Source organism: Acomys russatus, chromosome 31, assembly GCF_903995435.1.
Source record: "Acomys russatus chromosome 31, mAcoRus1.1, whole genome shotgun sequence".
Taxonomy (NCBI): Eukaryota; Metazoa; Chordata; class Mammalia; order Rodentia; family Muridae; genus Acomys; species Acomys russatus.
In genome coordinates, this window is record NC_067167.1 from 18530108 (window position 1) to 18546295 (window position 16188).

The 16188-nt window shown below is 46.2% G+C and overlaps 1 protein-coding gene across 2 annotated transcripts; it reads right to left on the reverse strand.

Annotated features, from left to right (window-relative positions):
• Nudt4 (nudix hydrolase 4) lies at positions 1-15930 on the reverse strand. 2 transcript variants are annotated; one of them, XM_051139899.1, is made up of 5 exons: positions 15788-15930; positions 3974-4084; positions 2864-2908; positions 877-961; positions 1-449 (listed from the first exon to the last, which is right to left on the reverse strand). In XM_051139899.1, the coding sequence occupies exons 1-5, from the start codon at positions 15881-15883 to the stop codon at positions 247-249; spliced, it is 540 nt and encodes a 179-aa protein (XP_050995856.1). In that variant the 5' UTR covers positions 15884-15930; the 3' UTR covers positions 1-246. The 2 variants fall into 2 exon arrangements, with proteins under 2 accessions (XP_050995856.1, XP_050995854.1); XM_051139897.1 differs by having other exon boundaries at positions 877-964.
• Positions 15931-16188: the final 258 nt, after the last annotated feature.

A 16188-nucleotide genomic window follows, 5' to 3' on the forward strand; every position in this document is an offset into this window, starting at 1 on the left:
AAAAGAAAAATAGGGTAAGGTTACAATTAAGGCTTTAAAAAATTCCACATGGCTTTGGCGTCTTAAAATACTTTTGCTATTTTGTTGTTTATTTTAAAAGACTTGAAAGCATCTGAAATACATGCAAATTATTTGAAATCCCTGCATGGCAAATTCAGAGTTTGCCGGCAGCAGTCAGGCGTGTTACAAGAAAAGTAAAAAAGCCTCTCTGTGACATGACACGGTGGGGGAGGGGTCCCCAACTCTCTATCTTATACTGGATGGCACCCCAGGGGGCTGTGCAGTAGTCACAAACAAGGCATTGTTATCTGGGAGGGATGGGGCAGTGGAATTTCCATTGGTTGGAGAACACCCCAGCTTCAGTTTTTCCAGATACTCTGCGTGGACAGGCTTATGGCACTGAAGAACTCTGATTGCATCTTCTACTTTGAACCACTCTCTCTTCCTTCCTAGAGGAAGCACAACAGCAGTTATTGCAATTTGTTTTAAAAGGCATTCCCTGGGACTATACAGTGTTCCCTTACTCCTCCAAAAACTTTACTACTTCCTAAATGACATTAAATGCTAGGGGAAATTTGTAAGATACTTCAGATGTGGAGATACACACTCATCTTCCCCTCTCAAAGGAGTAACCAAAAAAAAAAAAAAAAAAAAAATCAGTTAAGATGGGCTGGGGCATGATGGCCCACGCCTTTAATCCTAGCACTGGGGAGGCAGAGGCCGGTGGGTTGATGTAAGTTCAAGGTCAGCCTGGTCTGCAGAATAAGTCCCAGGACAGCCAGGGCTATACAGAGAAGCCCTGTCTTGAAAAACCAAAAAGCTAAGATGGAGTTGTGAAAATGCGGGAGGTAACTGGGCAAAGGATCAGGCGCTCACCTATGTTAACAGAGTCTTCCCAGTCTTCCAGTATTTCAGTGACTGTCAGGACATAAACGTATGTCCTGTGCTTCCGGTCTTGATTCTGCTTGAATATTAAAGAAAGACATTTTAATTCGCAGTTCTGGCACAGTGATCAGCACATCCCATTTCCAGTGCATGACCATGCAGTCAAGAAGTCCAGGCACTAGTCGGTGTATAAAGAGACAGAAATTTAAAAATTGGGGTTGGGGCTGGAGAGATGGAGAGGTTAAGAGCACTGTCTGCTCTTCCTAGAGGGCCTGAGTTCAATTCCCAGCAACTTCATGGTGGCTCACAACTATCTATAATAAGGTCTGATGTCCTTTTCTGGCAGGCAGGCACACATGCAGACAACATTATTTGCATAATAAATAAATCTTAAGAAAACTAATGTGAATTAAGTATTTAAAACTTTAAAATAAATAAATATTGAGGTTGTCCAGATAGCTCAGCACATAAAAACACCAATGACCTAAGTTGGACCCTGGGATGGATCCAAAAGCATGCACACCCAGCTTTTGTTTAACTGAAGAAAGTGGGCATGGTAGTTCATGGCTGAGATCAGAACTTGGAGGCAGGAAGGATCCAGTTTCAAGGCAGCCTGAAGGGTGAAGACTATTTCAAAAGGCCCAAACTAGCTCAGGTGTGGGGTGCGCATCAGGAGCCTCTACCCTGAGGAGGTGGAGGCGGCTGCATCTCAGCGTGAAGCCGGATCAGAATCAGGAACAGGAGTGGCGCTGCACTGCCAACAGGAGGATTGCTAAAATATGAAACTTCATGTTTTAATTTATGTATACCCAACTTCATTTTGATAAAGAAAACCTTACGATCTGAGTGGAATGTAAATAGAACCATAAACCGTCACTTTTGTTTTTGCGCCTGCAGTCAATGCCTTTACTGCCCTAAACTCAAGTACTGAAACCACTGATGTGAAGTGGAGCTGTTCTAATGTGCTGTCACACTTTCTAAAGGGAGAAGAATATTTTCTGTTAAATAGTGTGCTGTTTCCTTAAACATTAAGTTTTAGTTACAGCTTTTCTTCAAAAAAATTGTTTCTCCGTTTAACCAGGAGGTGGCGCTATGTAACTGTGTTAGAACCAGTGCTACAGATAGCAATTTTGAATAATACCTTAAGATTTAAAATTTCTTTATTTTATGTGCGTGCCTGTGTGAAGGTGTCAGATTGCCTGGAACTGGATTACAGTTATAAGCTGTCATGTGAGTGCTGAAAATTGAACCTGGTCCTCTGGAAGAGCAAGCAGTTACTCTTAACCTGAGCTAGCCAGTGCATACCTTTAATCCCAGCATGCAGGAGTTCAAGGCCAGCCTGATCTACAAAGTTGAGTCCAGGACAGTCAAGGTCACACATAGAAACCCTGTCTTGAAAAAGACTGAAATAACTCTTAAATTGATGAAGTCCCTGTGTTTCTGGCATACCATGTATCTATGTTTGAGAATATAATGCAATGCTGGATGGGCTGTAGATCCTAGCACCCCCCCCCCTTATAGCATTTATTCCTTGTACCTGAATTTTCTATCTTCCGGCCCTTCAAGTCATTCTGTGGGTTGTCCAGTGTCGCGTGCTGACCCAGACAGAACCCAGAGTGGCCCCCAAACCTTAGGGATTGTTCGGGATACTGCCTATGCCTCGGTGCACACTGAATCCTTTTTTTATTCTGTTCTCTTTTTTTTGAGGCAGGTTTCTCTGTGTAGCAGAGCCCTGGCAGTCCTGGACTCTTTGTAGACCAGACTTGCCTCACACTGAATCCTGAGGGGTCTTTCTGTGTCGGCTGCACTGTGGTCAGACACAGGGAACCACGGAAATGACAGGTGTACAAACCGGAGGTAAGCCCCCTACTCCGCACCACTGACTTGCCCAGAGAGGTGAGGGGAAACTGGTTCAGGCTGCTTAGGGGAGAATCATGGAATCTAGGTCAGTGCAGTGAGGGATAATTTTGTAACTCACCTCAAATACTCCCAGGAGTCTGCCTAATTTTCCTTTGACGCCAGCCTATTTAAAAAAAAGTGGTAAGTAAAATACTTATCTTTCATAATAATTACATTTATATGCTATATTTTTGAATTTTTGAATTTAAACAGTTCATATTTTCCCTAGCAAGTTATTGCATAATTGTATAGTTTCTTGGCTGTAGCTCTGACCTGCTATAGAATAACTGATCATTTCATACACAAACCCTGATTGGATTGATTGGATGCATTTTCTTTAGAGATGACATGGGGTGATAAAAATCAGCCTTAACAATTTTAATGAAAACAAACTTCTTTCACTTCAGAGTCCTAATTCCTCGTTCTTATTGTTACAGCAACTAACAGTGAGCAACTAGTGAGCTTCTTGTTTGTGGGCTAAGGATCACTTCCCTCAGAAGCCCTTCGATAAGACTCTTGAAGCCTGGCTGGACTCTTGAAGCCTGGCTGGTTGTGGTGGCGCACGCCTTTGATCCCAGCACTTGGGAGGCAGAGGCGGATTACTGTGAGCTGGAGGCCAGCCTGGTCTACAAAGTCCAAGACAGCCACCAAGGCTACACAGGGAGACCCTGTCTTGAAAAACAACAAAAGACTGAAACCTTTCCTATTGTACCTCAAAGCCCAAAGGAAGGGTACAGGCACACACTTCCCACTTGTACCTTACATGGTCTTCCTGTGAGTAAAACAAATTCTGTTCTCTGGGGAAGGGACAGGCAGGCCACCTGTGATTCTGTGCATGAAGGTGACACATTTTATTGAATTTTAAGACACTTAGTTTGAAATTTATAGTACAAAATGTCTGTGCTCAATACAACACTGATGGAGGTCTCCGGCAAGGCCATGTTACACACTGATCATTAGTCCACAGTGAAATGGCATGTTACTACAATTCTAGGGTCACATTCACTTTAGCTATTTACCATGTAAAAACCAAAACAAATGCCTCTTATACTTAATAAACATTGCTGGAGGGGACAAAACACTTCTGTGACTGGCCCTCTTGGCTTTCCTCAGGATCATCTGGAAAAAAGCCAGAAGAGCCTCCTGTCTAGGCCCTCAACAGTGCACAACAGGAGACCAGCATTCTCACCTCCTCATACACTTCTCTCACAGCTGCACCGCCAGGCTCCTCCTCTGGCTCCATCCCTCCTCCTGGGACAATCCACTGGTCTGGGTACCGACTGCTACTCACCAACAACACCTGCAGGACCCAGAGAAGCATGTAAGAAGCACTAAGGCACAGCATAACAGTTTTCAAGGCTGTAACTGGATTCTAGATTAACTGACTTTTAAATGTCACTGACAGTATTAAGGGAACACAGCAAGTTACAGACTATGGGGGAAGATAACACTCAGTCATGTCACTAAGCCATGCTGCACCTGTGAACTCATTTATAGGTGGGGGAGGTCACAGACAGGGACTCACAGTGTAGCTATGTAAGCCAGGCTAGCCTAGAACTCAGACCCCTTTGGGATCACATAATCTACCAGATTTAAGAAGTACAGCTTTCTAGTTCTTAGACAAGTTTGTTAACCCTACAATTGGATACACGGAGGTCGGTGGTCAGTTATTTGGAGGTGGGTGTGTCACACATACCTGTGGCGTGGATGCCCATGCATGACTGTAGAGACTGGATTTTGGGTGGGGCCCTCATCACTACCTATATTTTTTTGAGACAGAGTCTCTCACTGAACCAAGAGCTCAACTTTTGGCTATATGGGATGGCCAACTAGCCCCTGAGATCCTCCTGCCTCTCTATTTCCCCTACCCCAAGGTTGGAGTCACACTCAGCTTTCACATGGGTGCTAGAGACCCAAAGGCAGGCCTTCCAAACTACAGGACAAGTGCTTTGCCCGCTGACTCACTTCCCCAGCTCCACACAGTCAGTTGCTCTTGAGCTATAGAACCTTTGACTCTTCCAACTAAGGCCACATGGCTGCAGGCTGGCCACCCTGCTTACCCATAATATGTAAGAGTTCTTGAAGCCAGCAAGCACTATGCGAAAGGACGGGGAAATGCATGAACAGGCACCAGCTGGGCAAATGATTTATTATGCTAACAGGTGGAAAGAGGCGCCTGCAGAGGTCAGCAAGCTGTCGGCTTGCAGACTAGAACAAGGCTGGCAAACTATGTATAGTATCAAAACTTGGTATGCAGTACAGGCTAGCTTTGAACACGCTCCTCTGGCTCTTGAATGCTAGGGATTCTATGATATGTCTGTGTCTGTCTGTCTCTGTCATTGCCACACACACACACACACACACACACACACACACACACACACACACACACACTTTTTGGTTTTTTTGAGAGGGGTTTCTGTGTAGCCCTGGCTGCCCTGCACTCACTTTATAGACCAGGCTGGTCTCGAACTCACAGAGCTCTGCCTGCCTCTGTTGGAATAAAAGGCCACCGTGCAGGCTGGAAGGATGGCTCAGAGGTTCAGAGCACTGGCTGTTCTTTCAAAGATCCTGAGTTCAATTCCCAGCAACCACCCAGTGGCTCACAACCATCTATAATGATAGCTGGTGCCCTCTTCTGGTGTGCATGTGTACATGTAAGCAGAACACTGTACAAATAATAAATAAATACATCTCTAAAGGCCACCATGCCTACCCCGTTTACATATTTTTAAACTATATAATATTTAGATTTCAGTGCTCACAGACAACTTTATAGTCTAGTTACTTTTGCTCACTTTCGCATAGTTTTCAGTTACTGAAAACAAAGACCTGAAAGGCTGCAAAGCCTATTTATAGGTTTCTGATCAAGGATAGCATTAAGCCCAATGTATTAAAAACCAAACCAAACAAATAACAAAAGCCAAAAACAACCAAGAATAAAACGCCCTCACCACAAACAAGGATCTAAGATGCTAACAGTTTTCTAGCACTGAGGTAGCATTGCACAGCCATTGTGGAAAGGAAACCCTAACCATATTCATTCATTTAGAAAGGCTGAAACAACCAAATGCTTAGGAAGGTAACAGATGTCACAGCCATCTTGAACAAAGCCGTCGCAAAACTACTGTCATGTGCTGTTTTCAATTGCACTCAAACAGGTCTCCCTGTGGGTTGGGAACACCACACTTAGAGCTTATTTTGGTAGTGTTTGGAATCAAGCGCAAGGCCTTGAGCATGCCCGTGTCCATCCTTGTTGGGCTACCGATGGTGTGACAAAGCACTGACCAAAAACACCAGGTGGGGGTAGAAGGAGAGCAAGGGCTTATGTGGTTTATACTTCCAGGTCATGGTTGAGAGAAGTCAGGATGGGAACTGAGCAGGAAATCACGGAGCAATCTGTGCTGCCCACTGGCTTATGCTTACCTAGTTTCTAGAACCCAGACCCACTTGCCTGGGGGTGGTGCGCCCCCAGAGTGGGCTGGGCCTTGTCCTCCCACTTCAGCGGATCAGTCAATTAGTTACTCAACTGAGATTCCTTTTTCCCAGGTCAATCTGCTGTGTCAAGGTGACAATCATTCATCAGCAAGCACTCTATACCTGAGCTATATCCACACCACACCCCATCCCATCCTAGCAGGCGTGGGGGGAGGGGAACTAATGCCAAATTTGGATACTACCTTTTTGACAAGACAACAGCCATTGTATTTTTCTCCCTTCTGCTAGAGAAGCTACTGGTTTTCCTCCTCCCTGCGAAAGGATGGGGTCTACGTGCATATGGTGAGTGTGTTTGTGCATGAGTGTGCTGAGCTGGAGGCAGATGTCTTGTGTGTAGCTGTCTACAATTCTCACTGAACCCAGCACCCACTGTTTTTGTGGCCAGCAAGTTCCTCGGATCTGCCTGTTCTCTACCACTCCTGCACACCCAAGTCTGTGTCACCATGCCTAGCTTTTCCTGAGGATGCTAGGAATTCAACCTACCAACTGCGAAGCTTCAGTTGACCAGTGATCCAACAACCCCTCTAAACTGCTGCTCTTGCCATAGCGGGCCTTACAGGCCATTGCTGAGCTGCCCAAATCACCCTTCTAAGACCGTGGCCAATCCAGGGAAGTACTAAACCAACATAACGGTGGTCAAGGCCTTAGTGGAAGCATTTTTGTCTTCATGAGGGTGACAACACTATGTCAGAGCTTCAAATTTAAAAGGTAATATTTACAAATAGGGCATAAGTCCATAAGTGGACACCCACCAAGGAGCAGAGTTGGGCAATCAGTACTAGGAGCCATGAGTCTGAACGTGGTGCATTGATTGGAGAATAGTGGCCTGTTAGTGTTAAAGATCTTATCTACAAGGAAAACACTCCACTCTCAGGACTAAATATTGGCGATGCTGGCCAAGGCAGGCTATGCTGGCCACTGAGGGCTCCCTGCTTTCCTGCCTGGGAGTTGAGTCTGCTCACCAAAACTGCTTATTACCAGCTACTTCTGGCTTCACAATTCTGAAAATAGAGACAGGATGGCAGAAAAATATATATTTAAATAACTGTAAAGACTCATTAAAAGGAGGCCATTAACTGATTGTAATAATAAAGTATATATGAGAATACTGTAAAAGGTTTGAAAAGAATTTAAAGTCTTTGTTCGAATTCACCGGTTATGGTGGCTCACATTTTTAATCCCAGCACTTGGGATGCAGAGGCAGGTGGATTGCTGTGAGTTTGAGGCCAGCGTGGTCTATAAAATGAGTCCAGGTCAGCCAGGGCTGCTACAGAGAAACCCTGCTTTTTTTTTTTTAAGGCTTTATGTTCAAATCCTACCTATAAAAAAGTGAGATGGCAAATCCTACTTCAATAAGTTACCTAAAAAGAGGCTCACCGAGGCACGTAATCAAAGCCTTTGTATCCAGACTGACAAATGAAGGGCAGGTTCTAAAATATATCCCATATGGCCTACAGCATGAACAACCCATGGTGCTGACCCAGTTGCCAGCTTCTTGTTCTGGTCAGAAGTAAGAGGTGACCTGGTATTATTGGCTGGATAAAATTTTTACTCCATAATACTGTGTTAAGTGACTTCCTTGAGCTTTTAGAATGGGGCGGGCTAGTGAGTGCAGGTGGCCAGCCACTCCAAGTGAGCTATTACTGAGTAAAGAAGCTTCAAAACCATTTGGCATTCACAATGTTTGAGCCTTAAAAAAATGAAACTCGGGGGCTGGAGAAATGGCTCAGTGGTTAAGGACACCGCCTGCTCTTCCAGGAGTCCTGAGTTCAATTCCCAGCAACCACATGGAGGCTCACAACCATCTATAATGTTATCTGATGCCCTCTTCTGCAGATAAAGCACTCATATACAATAAATACAACAAATAAATCTTTTAAAAAAATTATGAAACTCGTTCATTCCCTCCCCCACCTTCTCTTCTCCCCATCCTCTTTCAGCCTAGATGGGGTCTCATGTAGACCAGGCTAGCCTTAAACCCCTTAGGTAGCTAAGGATGACACCAGAACTCCAAATGTTCCTGCGTTTGCCTCACCAGATTTGTCAGACAGTGGCAGTGAGCACCCCTGAAACCCCAGCCCTTGGGAGGCAGGGGCAGGTGGGTCTCTGTGAGTTCCAAGCCAGCCTGGTCTACATGAGACCTACATTAGGCAGGAAAGCCAAGGCCACACAGAGAAACCAGGTCTCAAAAACCTTTGCAAGTACCTTTGCAAGACAGGGTCAATTTAAATAGGAATAAAATACTTAAGGGTATAGAAACCTTGCCTGTAAGCGATTGGCTTGGCAATGTTAAGAGCTATCAACACCACGGCAGAGATCTAAAAACCAGTGTTTGATTAAGTACCTGTCTATTCATCTTGAGTATTCCATTAAGTTGAAATGAAGGCACTGCCAAATTTTGGAGGGGGAAGGGCCACAGTGACTAAAGACTAAAGAGTGCTGTGTGGTGACACATTACTTGTGACCCCAACACTTAGGAGGAGGAGGGAGGATCATGAATTTGAAGCCAGCTTGGACTGCATGAAGCCCCGTGTCAACAACAAAACATCAAAAATAATGGCCGTAAGGGGGCTTAGTGGTTAACAGCACTGGCTGCTCTTCCAGAGAACTGAGGTTCAATTCCCAGTGCCTGTAACACCAGTTTAGGGGATCTAAACCCTCTTCTGACCTCGCTGGGCAGCAGGGACAGACATGTGCACAAACATACATTACAATTTTCTTTTCTCTCCCCCTTTTCCCCCCTCTTTTTTTTGGAGACAGGGTTTCTCTGTGTAGCCTTGTCTGTCCTGGACTCACTTTGTAGACCAGGCTGGCCTCAACTCACAGCGATCCATCTGCCTCGGCCTCCCAAATGCTGGGATTAAAGACATGTGCCACTACCGCCCAGCCAGCTGAATTCATTCTTAATAAGTAAATTTTTTATAAATACACCTTATTAAATTTGACATTTGGAAACCAGTACTCAATAGGCTTTACAAAAAAACACACAAAAACGGGCTGGAGAGATGACTCAAAGGTTAAGAGCACTGTCTATTCTTCCAAAGGTCTTGAGTTCAACTCCCAGCAACCACATGGTGGCTCACAACCATCTATAATGTGATCTGGTGCCCTCTTCTGGAGTGCAGGTGTACATGCAGGCAAAACACTGTATACATAACAAATAAAAGCTTTAAAACAAAACAAAAACTTTTTAAAGCTGGGTGCAGTGCACACCTGTAATCCCAACTCTCTGGGAGACAGAGGCAGGTAGATATGAGTTCAAGGCCAGCCTGGTCTACAGAGTGAGTCCAGGACAGCCAAGGCTACACAGAGAAACCGTGTCTCAAAAACAAACAAACAAGAGCCAGGAAAGGAAGGGTGTCCCCAGGCTGGAATCCCAGCTTCTCTAGAGGAAGGCAAAGAGCACAAATTGAAGGCAGGCCTATTAGTTAGTCCAAGGCCATCTTGGGCAATTTAATAAATTCTTGTACCGAAAATAAACAAAGGCAAGTGACCCTGAAGTTTACGTGCCCTCCTGCCTAGCCCTCACAAGACCCCTGAGCAACTGACTGTGCCACTTCTGGAGAGGAGAGGGACAGTAAGGATTCAACCTGCAGCCTTAGTCACTGAACCCACCAAGTGCTCCTCCACCAGGGGGCGCCACATGTGCAGCCCTTGTATTCATTTCCTGAGGTTTCACGTGTAGAGCGAACCAAATTAGCCTGGAGCCCTAAGTAGACCAGGCTAGCCTTGAACTTACGACCTTTTTTTGCCTCAGCCTCCCTAATGCAGAGCTGAAAATGTCCATTTTCATGCACAATAAAAATAAGCCAGGAAGGCAGGGTGGTGGAGCAAGCCTTTAATCCCCGCACTATGGAAACAGGCAGTTCAAAACAAACAGAAAAAGCTAGGAAAAAAGAGTGATATAGTCAGGTATACTCTTCAAATATGCAGAGATAACCCACTTTTCACTTTTCCTTCATTACAAATATTGAATCTCTTTTTCAGTGCTGGGTCTTATACTGAGCTCTACCTATCTCCACCTTTAAAACAGAGACTGAAGCCAGTCTTAGTGAGCTCATGAGCATAATAGCAGCGAAGCAGAAAGCTGAGGCAGCCTGGGCTAGAGGGAGCTATTGTCAACAAACAGAACAAAACAAAAAAAGACGTGAGGTGTGGGAGATGGCTCAGCTGGTAAGGGCACTTGCTGAGTAAAGTGGAGACTGGTAAGTTGGAGGTAGTGAACAGCTGTCACTGTTTTCATGTGAAATTTTGAGATACTAGTACTTGCACAGGGCTGTTTTCACTGCGTGTAAATTCACCTGAGTGCCGGGCATGGTGGTGCACACCTTTAATTTCAGCCCTTAGGAGGCAGAGGCAGGCGGATCTGGTCTACAAATGCAAGTCCAGGATAGCCAGGACTACAAAAGAAACACCCTGTTTTTGGAAAACTAATAATAATAGTAATAACAACAACAACAAACTCACCTCTTTCATTATACCTTTGTTGAAAAGGTTAAGTTAGCGGGCAAATTAGACTATGAATATCTAATTCTGCACATGTAAAATCTAAAATCAACACAATGTTATTTTGGGGGTGGGGTGGGGCGATGAAGCCATTTACCTAGTCACAACAGCAAACAACACAGAAACTGGACAGCTGAATCCAAACTCCCTCCATCAACACTGAAGACCCAAGAATAACCTATCACAAACAGGTTTTTATTTAACACCCCAAAGCAAATGAATAGGCATCTATGAGGTGTAAAAAACAGTCAATGTGCCAGCTGATATACAGATGGGATTATTGGAGCAATATGGTTGAACTATTAAGAACTCAGGCAGGCTAGGAAGGCAGAAGCAGGCTTTATCTCTCTGAGTTCAAGGCCAGCCTGGTCTCCAAGAACTAGTTCCAGGACAGCCAGGACTACATAGAGAAACCCTGTACAGAAAAAAAAAAAAATAACAGCCACCCCACCACCAAAACAAACCAACAGAAACCAAAAAACAAACAAAAAAAAAAAAACCACCAAAAAACAAAAAAAAACAACAACAACCCTCATCCAGTTGGAAGAACTGTGGGTCTTGGCTGACTCCAAAGGGAAGACCAGCCTACCAGGCTGTAGCAGATGCAAATGCTAACCGAGTGCTCTCCTTTGAAGAAACTTCTGCTGCTTTGGGGGCCTACGAGGTCCTCCTTTGGGTCTGGGGGAGCCATAGTCCCAGATGGGTATATCTCACAATGTTTTTCAAAAGTGTACCTTGAGCTGGGGATGCTACCCAGTGGTAGGGTGCCTGCCTAGCACACAAGCTCAGAGTTCAATTGTCCGGGGCAAAGGAGGAGATAAAAGACTACCTGGGGGGTGGTGGTGGGGAATACAAATGAGCTATCTCTGAGTGATGTTGACAAAATGTTCTCCCTTTGAATGACTTATCTTTTCAGTGACTTAAATCTCTTGGTCAAATACGCCAGTACCCATGGAAAGAGTGACTGGTGGAGGGGGGGAGGAGGTATAAAAGAGAACTGATCCTACTTGGGAAGGGAGGGAGGTAGTAATTCCTACTAATTCCTGATTAGGACTGACTGCTAGCAGCCTTACCATCCTGGTTTTAGTTAGGTTTTGGGATGCCTTCTTTTTTGCCACTCCTTGCTTTTACTGTTTTGATTTTGCTGGATTTGGATTTTCCCAAGATACCAAACCTTGCTGCAGACTATCTGGACAGTTAAACCCTCAGTGAGAGCCACAGACCCAGACGGAACTGTGTGGTGTGGTGTGGCTTACAACGGCACCTGGATCCAACCCGGGTGGAGTCACTTCTGATTCTCCGTTTAGCAGTCTATGGGCCCTATTTTGCTATACAAATCTCCATCAAAAAAAAAAAAAAAAAAAAAAAATCTAGCCAGGCGGTGGTGGCGCACACCTTTAATCCCAGCACTCAGGAGGCAGAGGCATCGCTGAGTTGGAGGCCAGCCTGGTCAACAAAGGGAGTCCAGGACAGCCAAAGCTACACAGAGAAACTTTGTCTTGAAAACAAACCAACCAAACAAACTACCCAGAAAGGCTGCCTAGATACACTGAAGACTTAGAAACAAAAGACCTCAACTCAAAAAGTCCTGGCTGACCAAGTGACCTTGAGACAAGTTACCACTGGAGTCTAAATTTGGTGTCTCCCACTACCTCCCCCAATCCCTAAAGGGTCTTCCTATGTAGACCAGGCTGCCCTTGAACTCAGATATCCACCCCCCCACCTCCCACATGCTGGTACTTATGATGTGAACCACAAGTTCTTTTTTCCCAAGACCGGATCTTATTATTTTGCCCAGGCTAGCCTCAAATCCATGATCTTCCTGACTTAGCCTCCTAAATGCTGGGCTTCTTGACATATCTTAACACCAGGCCAAGGTCTCTAACTTCCTATGCTGTGTTACCTTTTTTTTCCCCCAAAGATTTATTTATTTATTATGTATATGGTGTTCTGCCTGCATGTACACCTACACACCAGAAGAGGACACCAGATCTTATTATAGATGGTTGTGAGCCACCATGTGGTTGCTGGGGATTGGAACTCGGGACCTTTGGAAGATCAGCCAGTGTTTAACCTGAGCAATCTCTCCAGCCCCAGCTATGTTGCGGTCCTAAGGTAGAAAACAGGAAAAACAAACAGGATGAAGAAAAAGGGTGTGAGCAGGGTGTGGTGGCCCACACCTTTAATCCTACCACTCAGAGAGGCAGAGGCAGGTGGATAGCTGTGAGGCTAGTCTGGTCTACAAAGTGAGTTCAGGACAGCCAAGGCTGCAGAGAAACCCTGTCTCAAAAAACCAAAAAGAAAAAAACCAAGGGTGTGTGGGGGGTGGGAGTATGACACATAAAACTACTATTGGAGGTATCTGTTCTAGGTAAACACTGAGACTCAGCCCTTTAGGCTGGGTGAGGTTGCCCACACCTTTAATCCCAGCACTCAGGAGGCTGTGAGTTCGAGGCCAGCCTGGTCTACAAAGTGAGTCCAGGACAGGCAAGGCCACACAGAGAAACCCTGCCTTTAAAAAAAAAAAAAAAACCTCAGCCCTTCAACTCCAGCACTCAGGTGAGACAATAGGAGCTCTTCGTAGTAACTTACTCTCATCCTTAAAACATATATTTGGCCGGGCGTAGTGGCGCACGCCTTTAATCCCAGCACTCGGGAGGCAGAGGCAGGCGGATCGCTGTGAGTTCAAGGCCAGCCTGGTCTACAAAGTGAGTCCAGGATGGCCAAGGCTACACAGAGAAATCCTGTCTCGAAAAACCAAAAAAAAAAAAAAAAAAAAAAAACATATATTTGAAGGTCCTAACCAGGACACTGGGGTTTCTCTAAGCCAGTAAAGACTTCTTTCTTACCCATTAGCTAGAGAGTTGGGACGAGCAGCTTTGTAGTCTACCCTGGAGAGTGAGCGGGATCATTTCAATAGGGACAGCACATCTGTAGCTTTCCTAGACAGCTCACTGTTTTGCTAAGAGTTTATTCCATAATTGTCCCATAATATAAAGAGCCTCAACTCTACACAACCACAGAAATAACACTTCTGAAGAGCTAAACCAGATGTTGGAAGTTGGCTGAATGTCCGGGAGAGTTCCAGCATCTTCCCTCAGAGCATATCCCCTAGCAAGTAGATACACAGGCGCTAAGAGCCAGAGCTATATATATGACCCCTCTGATACACTCCCTGGGCCTTGCTCATCTCACTTTATCTAAAAATACTGCTCTTATTTTGAAAGCAGGCTGTAGCAATTATTTTACAGGGAGCGAGGGAGAAGAGGGATGGGAGAGAGAGAGAGACACACACCCACCCAGGATTGAACCCAAGACTTCCATGTGCTTGCTAGGCAAGCTCTGTAGCTATATCCTTTAGCACTGTCTCCTTGCATCAAGCACACAAGCCAATCCGTGGACCTGCTTAAGGTCATTTATGAAGTACTTATCAAGACTGCTTTGCCAGAGCCACAATTTACTCTTAGCCCCATAGTTTCTCCTAGGGACCACTGATTGGCATATAGACATGGAGACAGACAGGCACACAAAATAATATGCCTGAATTTCCAACTGCATTTTGTGGCACAAATTCAAAGGTAACTTAAAAGGCTTTGAAGTTTAGCCTCACAAAAGACAGAGCATCCAGACTGCTGGGGGGCGGGGAGGGAAAGGGAGGAGTGGGGGGGGGGGGGGGCTTTACCGAGAGGCCAGCTTCTAGGAGTGGGAACGAACTGGTTCCCTTGACTGCTTCCTAATTCTGTCATGTGGGCAAAGGACTTCTCAAAGCTGTCTTTCTCACCTATAAAACAGGCCTGACCAGCACCACCTCCCACTGCTAAAGGGATTACATGTAACAAACGTTCCCCTGGCTGTACCTAACACATTGTAAACGCTCAACTAAAAAATTACACAGCAGAGTGGTGAACAAGTCAGACGGGATCCCGGGTCGCTTATTCGCTTCTGTATGCTTTTATATTTAGCTTGCCTTGCCCTAGCACGGGCCTCCTTCAAAGGCAACCCCCTCCCTCGGGTAGACAGCATTTAACGCTGTTGTTGGCTTTTTCCCTTTGTGCATCTCTTAGAGGCCCTTGTGTGTTTCTTTCTCTCCTGTGTAGACCCACTTCAAAGACCTTTCTCTGGAAGTTCCTTCAGGATTCACGTTGCACATTTGAAGGTTTCAAACCAACCTGAAGTGTTTCTATTAAAAAAAAAACCACCAGAGGGGTTTATAGACCATAACTTTCAAGCACGCGATTTTTTTTAATCGTAAGAACCAAGCCAGCGTGTATGCTATGTCATAGTTTTCATACTACAGGGGCTAGCAATAAGGAAGCCATTAAATTCCCATCTCCAGCTCTACGCCTGGTGTTTTACTGGACAGGTCTGTGGTAGCAGAATTCGGAACGTTAACTTTTTCCTCTATCAGTTCATTTTAGGCGTGGCAACGCTACAAGACTCTTCCCAGGTACCAAGTGACTTCACTGCCCAGAGCAAGTTAAAAAAAACTCATTTTAAGATCGAACGACTACAACTCTAACAAAACACGACTCAAAGAAAGAAAGAAACAAACAAAATCTCTCTCCCAGCGAATACTCCAAAGGCCTTTATCAATTCCAACGCAGAGGGGTTAAAATTGCACACCGGTCTTTCCTTCCCAGATGTCAAGCCACAAGGCAGGGCAGCCTTGAAACTAGAAGAGGGAGAGGTCGCTGTGCTGAAAAGGGCAACTTTGCTCGGTTCTGGCCTATCTTGTCTCTTTTGGCATCGTTCCACGTCTCTCGCTGGCCATCTTTCGGTCGCCAGCAAAACTTTAAGAGGCCGTTTTGTAAATGGAGGAATATACGCAATGGAACCAACTGCTTACTACGACCTAATGGACCGCCTGGAAGGCAGTCTGGCGAACCCAGAGAGTGGGTTCCAGCTCCGGGAAAGAGGGCTGCCCACGACCCGCAGGCTGGGCGGTGCAGGGGGTGCGGGACGGAGCCCGGTCGCCAGCCTTTGTCCCCTATGTGCTCACCTCGTCCTCCTGCTCGCTGCGGAAGCACAGGCAGGCCGCCCGCTTCTTGAAGCCCTCGCGGTCGTACGTCCGCGTCTGGTTGGGCTTGAACTTCATCCTAGAGCCGGGCTCTGGCTGCCGCTGCTCCGGCCGCCACCGTGGGGACCCGGCCGCCGCCACCCCGCCGGGGAGTCGGGGCGAAGGGAGTCACTGCGCTCGGGCGCCGGCGGGACGGGCGGCGGCGGCGGCGCAGACACGGACGGCGAGGTCGGGTGGCCGCCGCGACGCGGAGCGGAACGTGGGTCACTGCAGCCCGGGCGCAACGATGGAAGTGCCGCCTCTGCTCCGGTGCCCGCCGCTCTCCATGGAGCCCGCCGCCGCTCGCAGCCACTCCTTGCCTCCTGCAGCAGCCGCCGCCGCCG

Bases quoted from the DNA above. Each gene is read 5' to 3' on its own strand.
- Nudt4 (XM_051139897.1), bottom strand. From the start codon at position 15,883: ATGAAGTTCAAGCCCAACCAGACGCGGACGTACGACCGCGAGGGCTTC. The intron at 4,085-15,787 runs GTGAGCACATAG...TGGGTCCTGCAG, and splicing joins GCAGCGAGCAGGAGGACGAG to GTGTTGTTGGTGAGTAGCAG. The intron at 450-876 runs GTGAGCGCCTGA...TGCTTCCTCTAG, and splicing joins GGAAGACTCTGTTAACATAG to GAAGGAAGAGAGAGTGGTTC.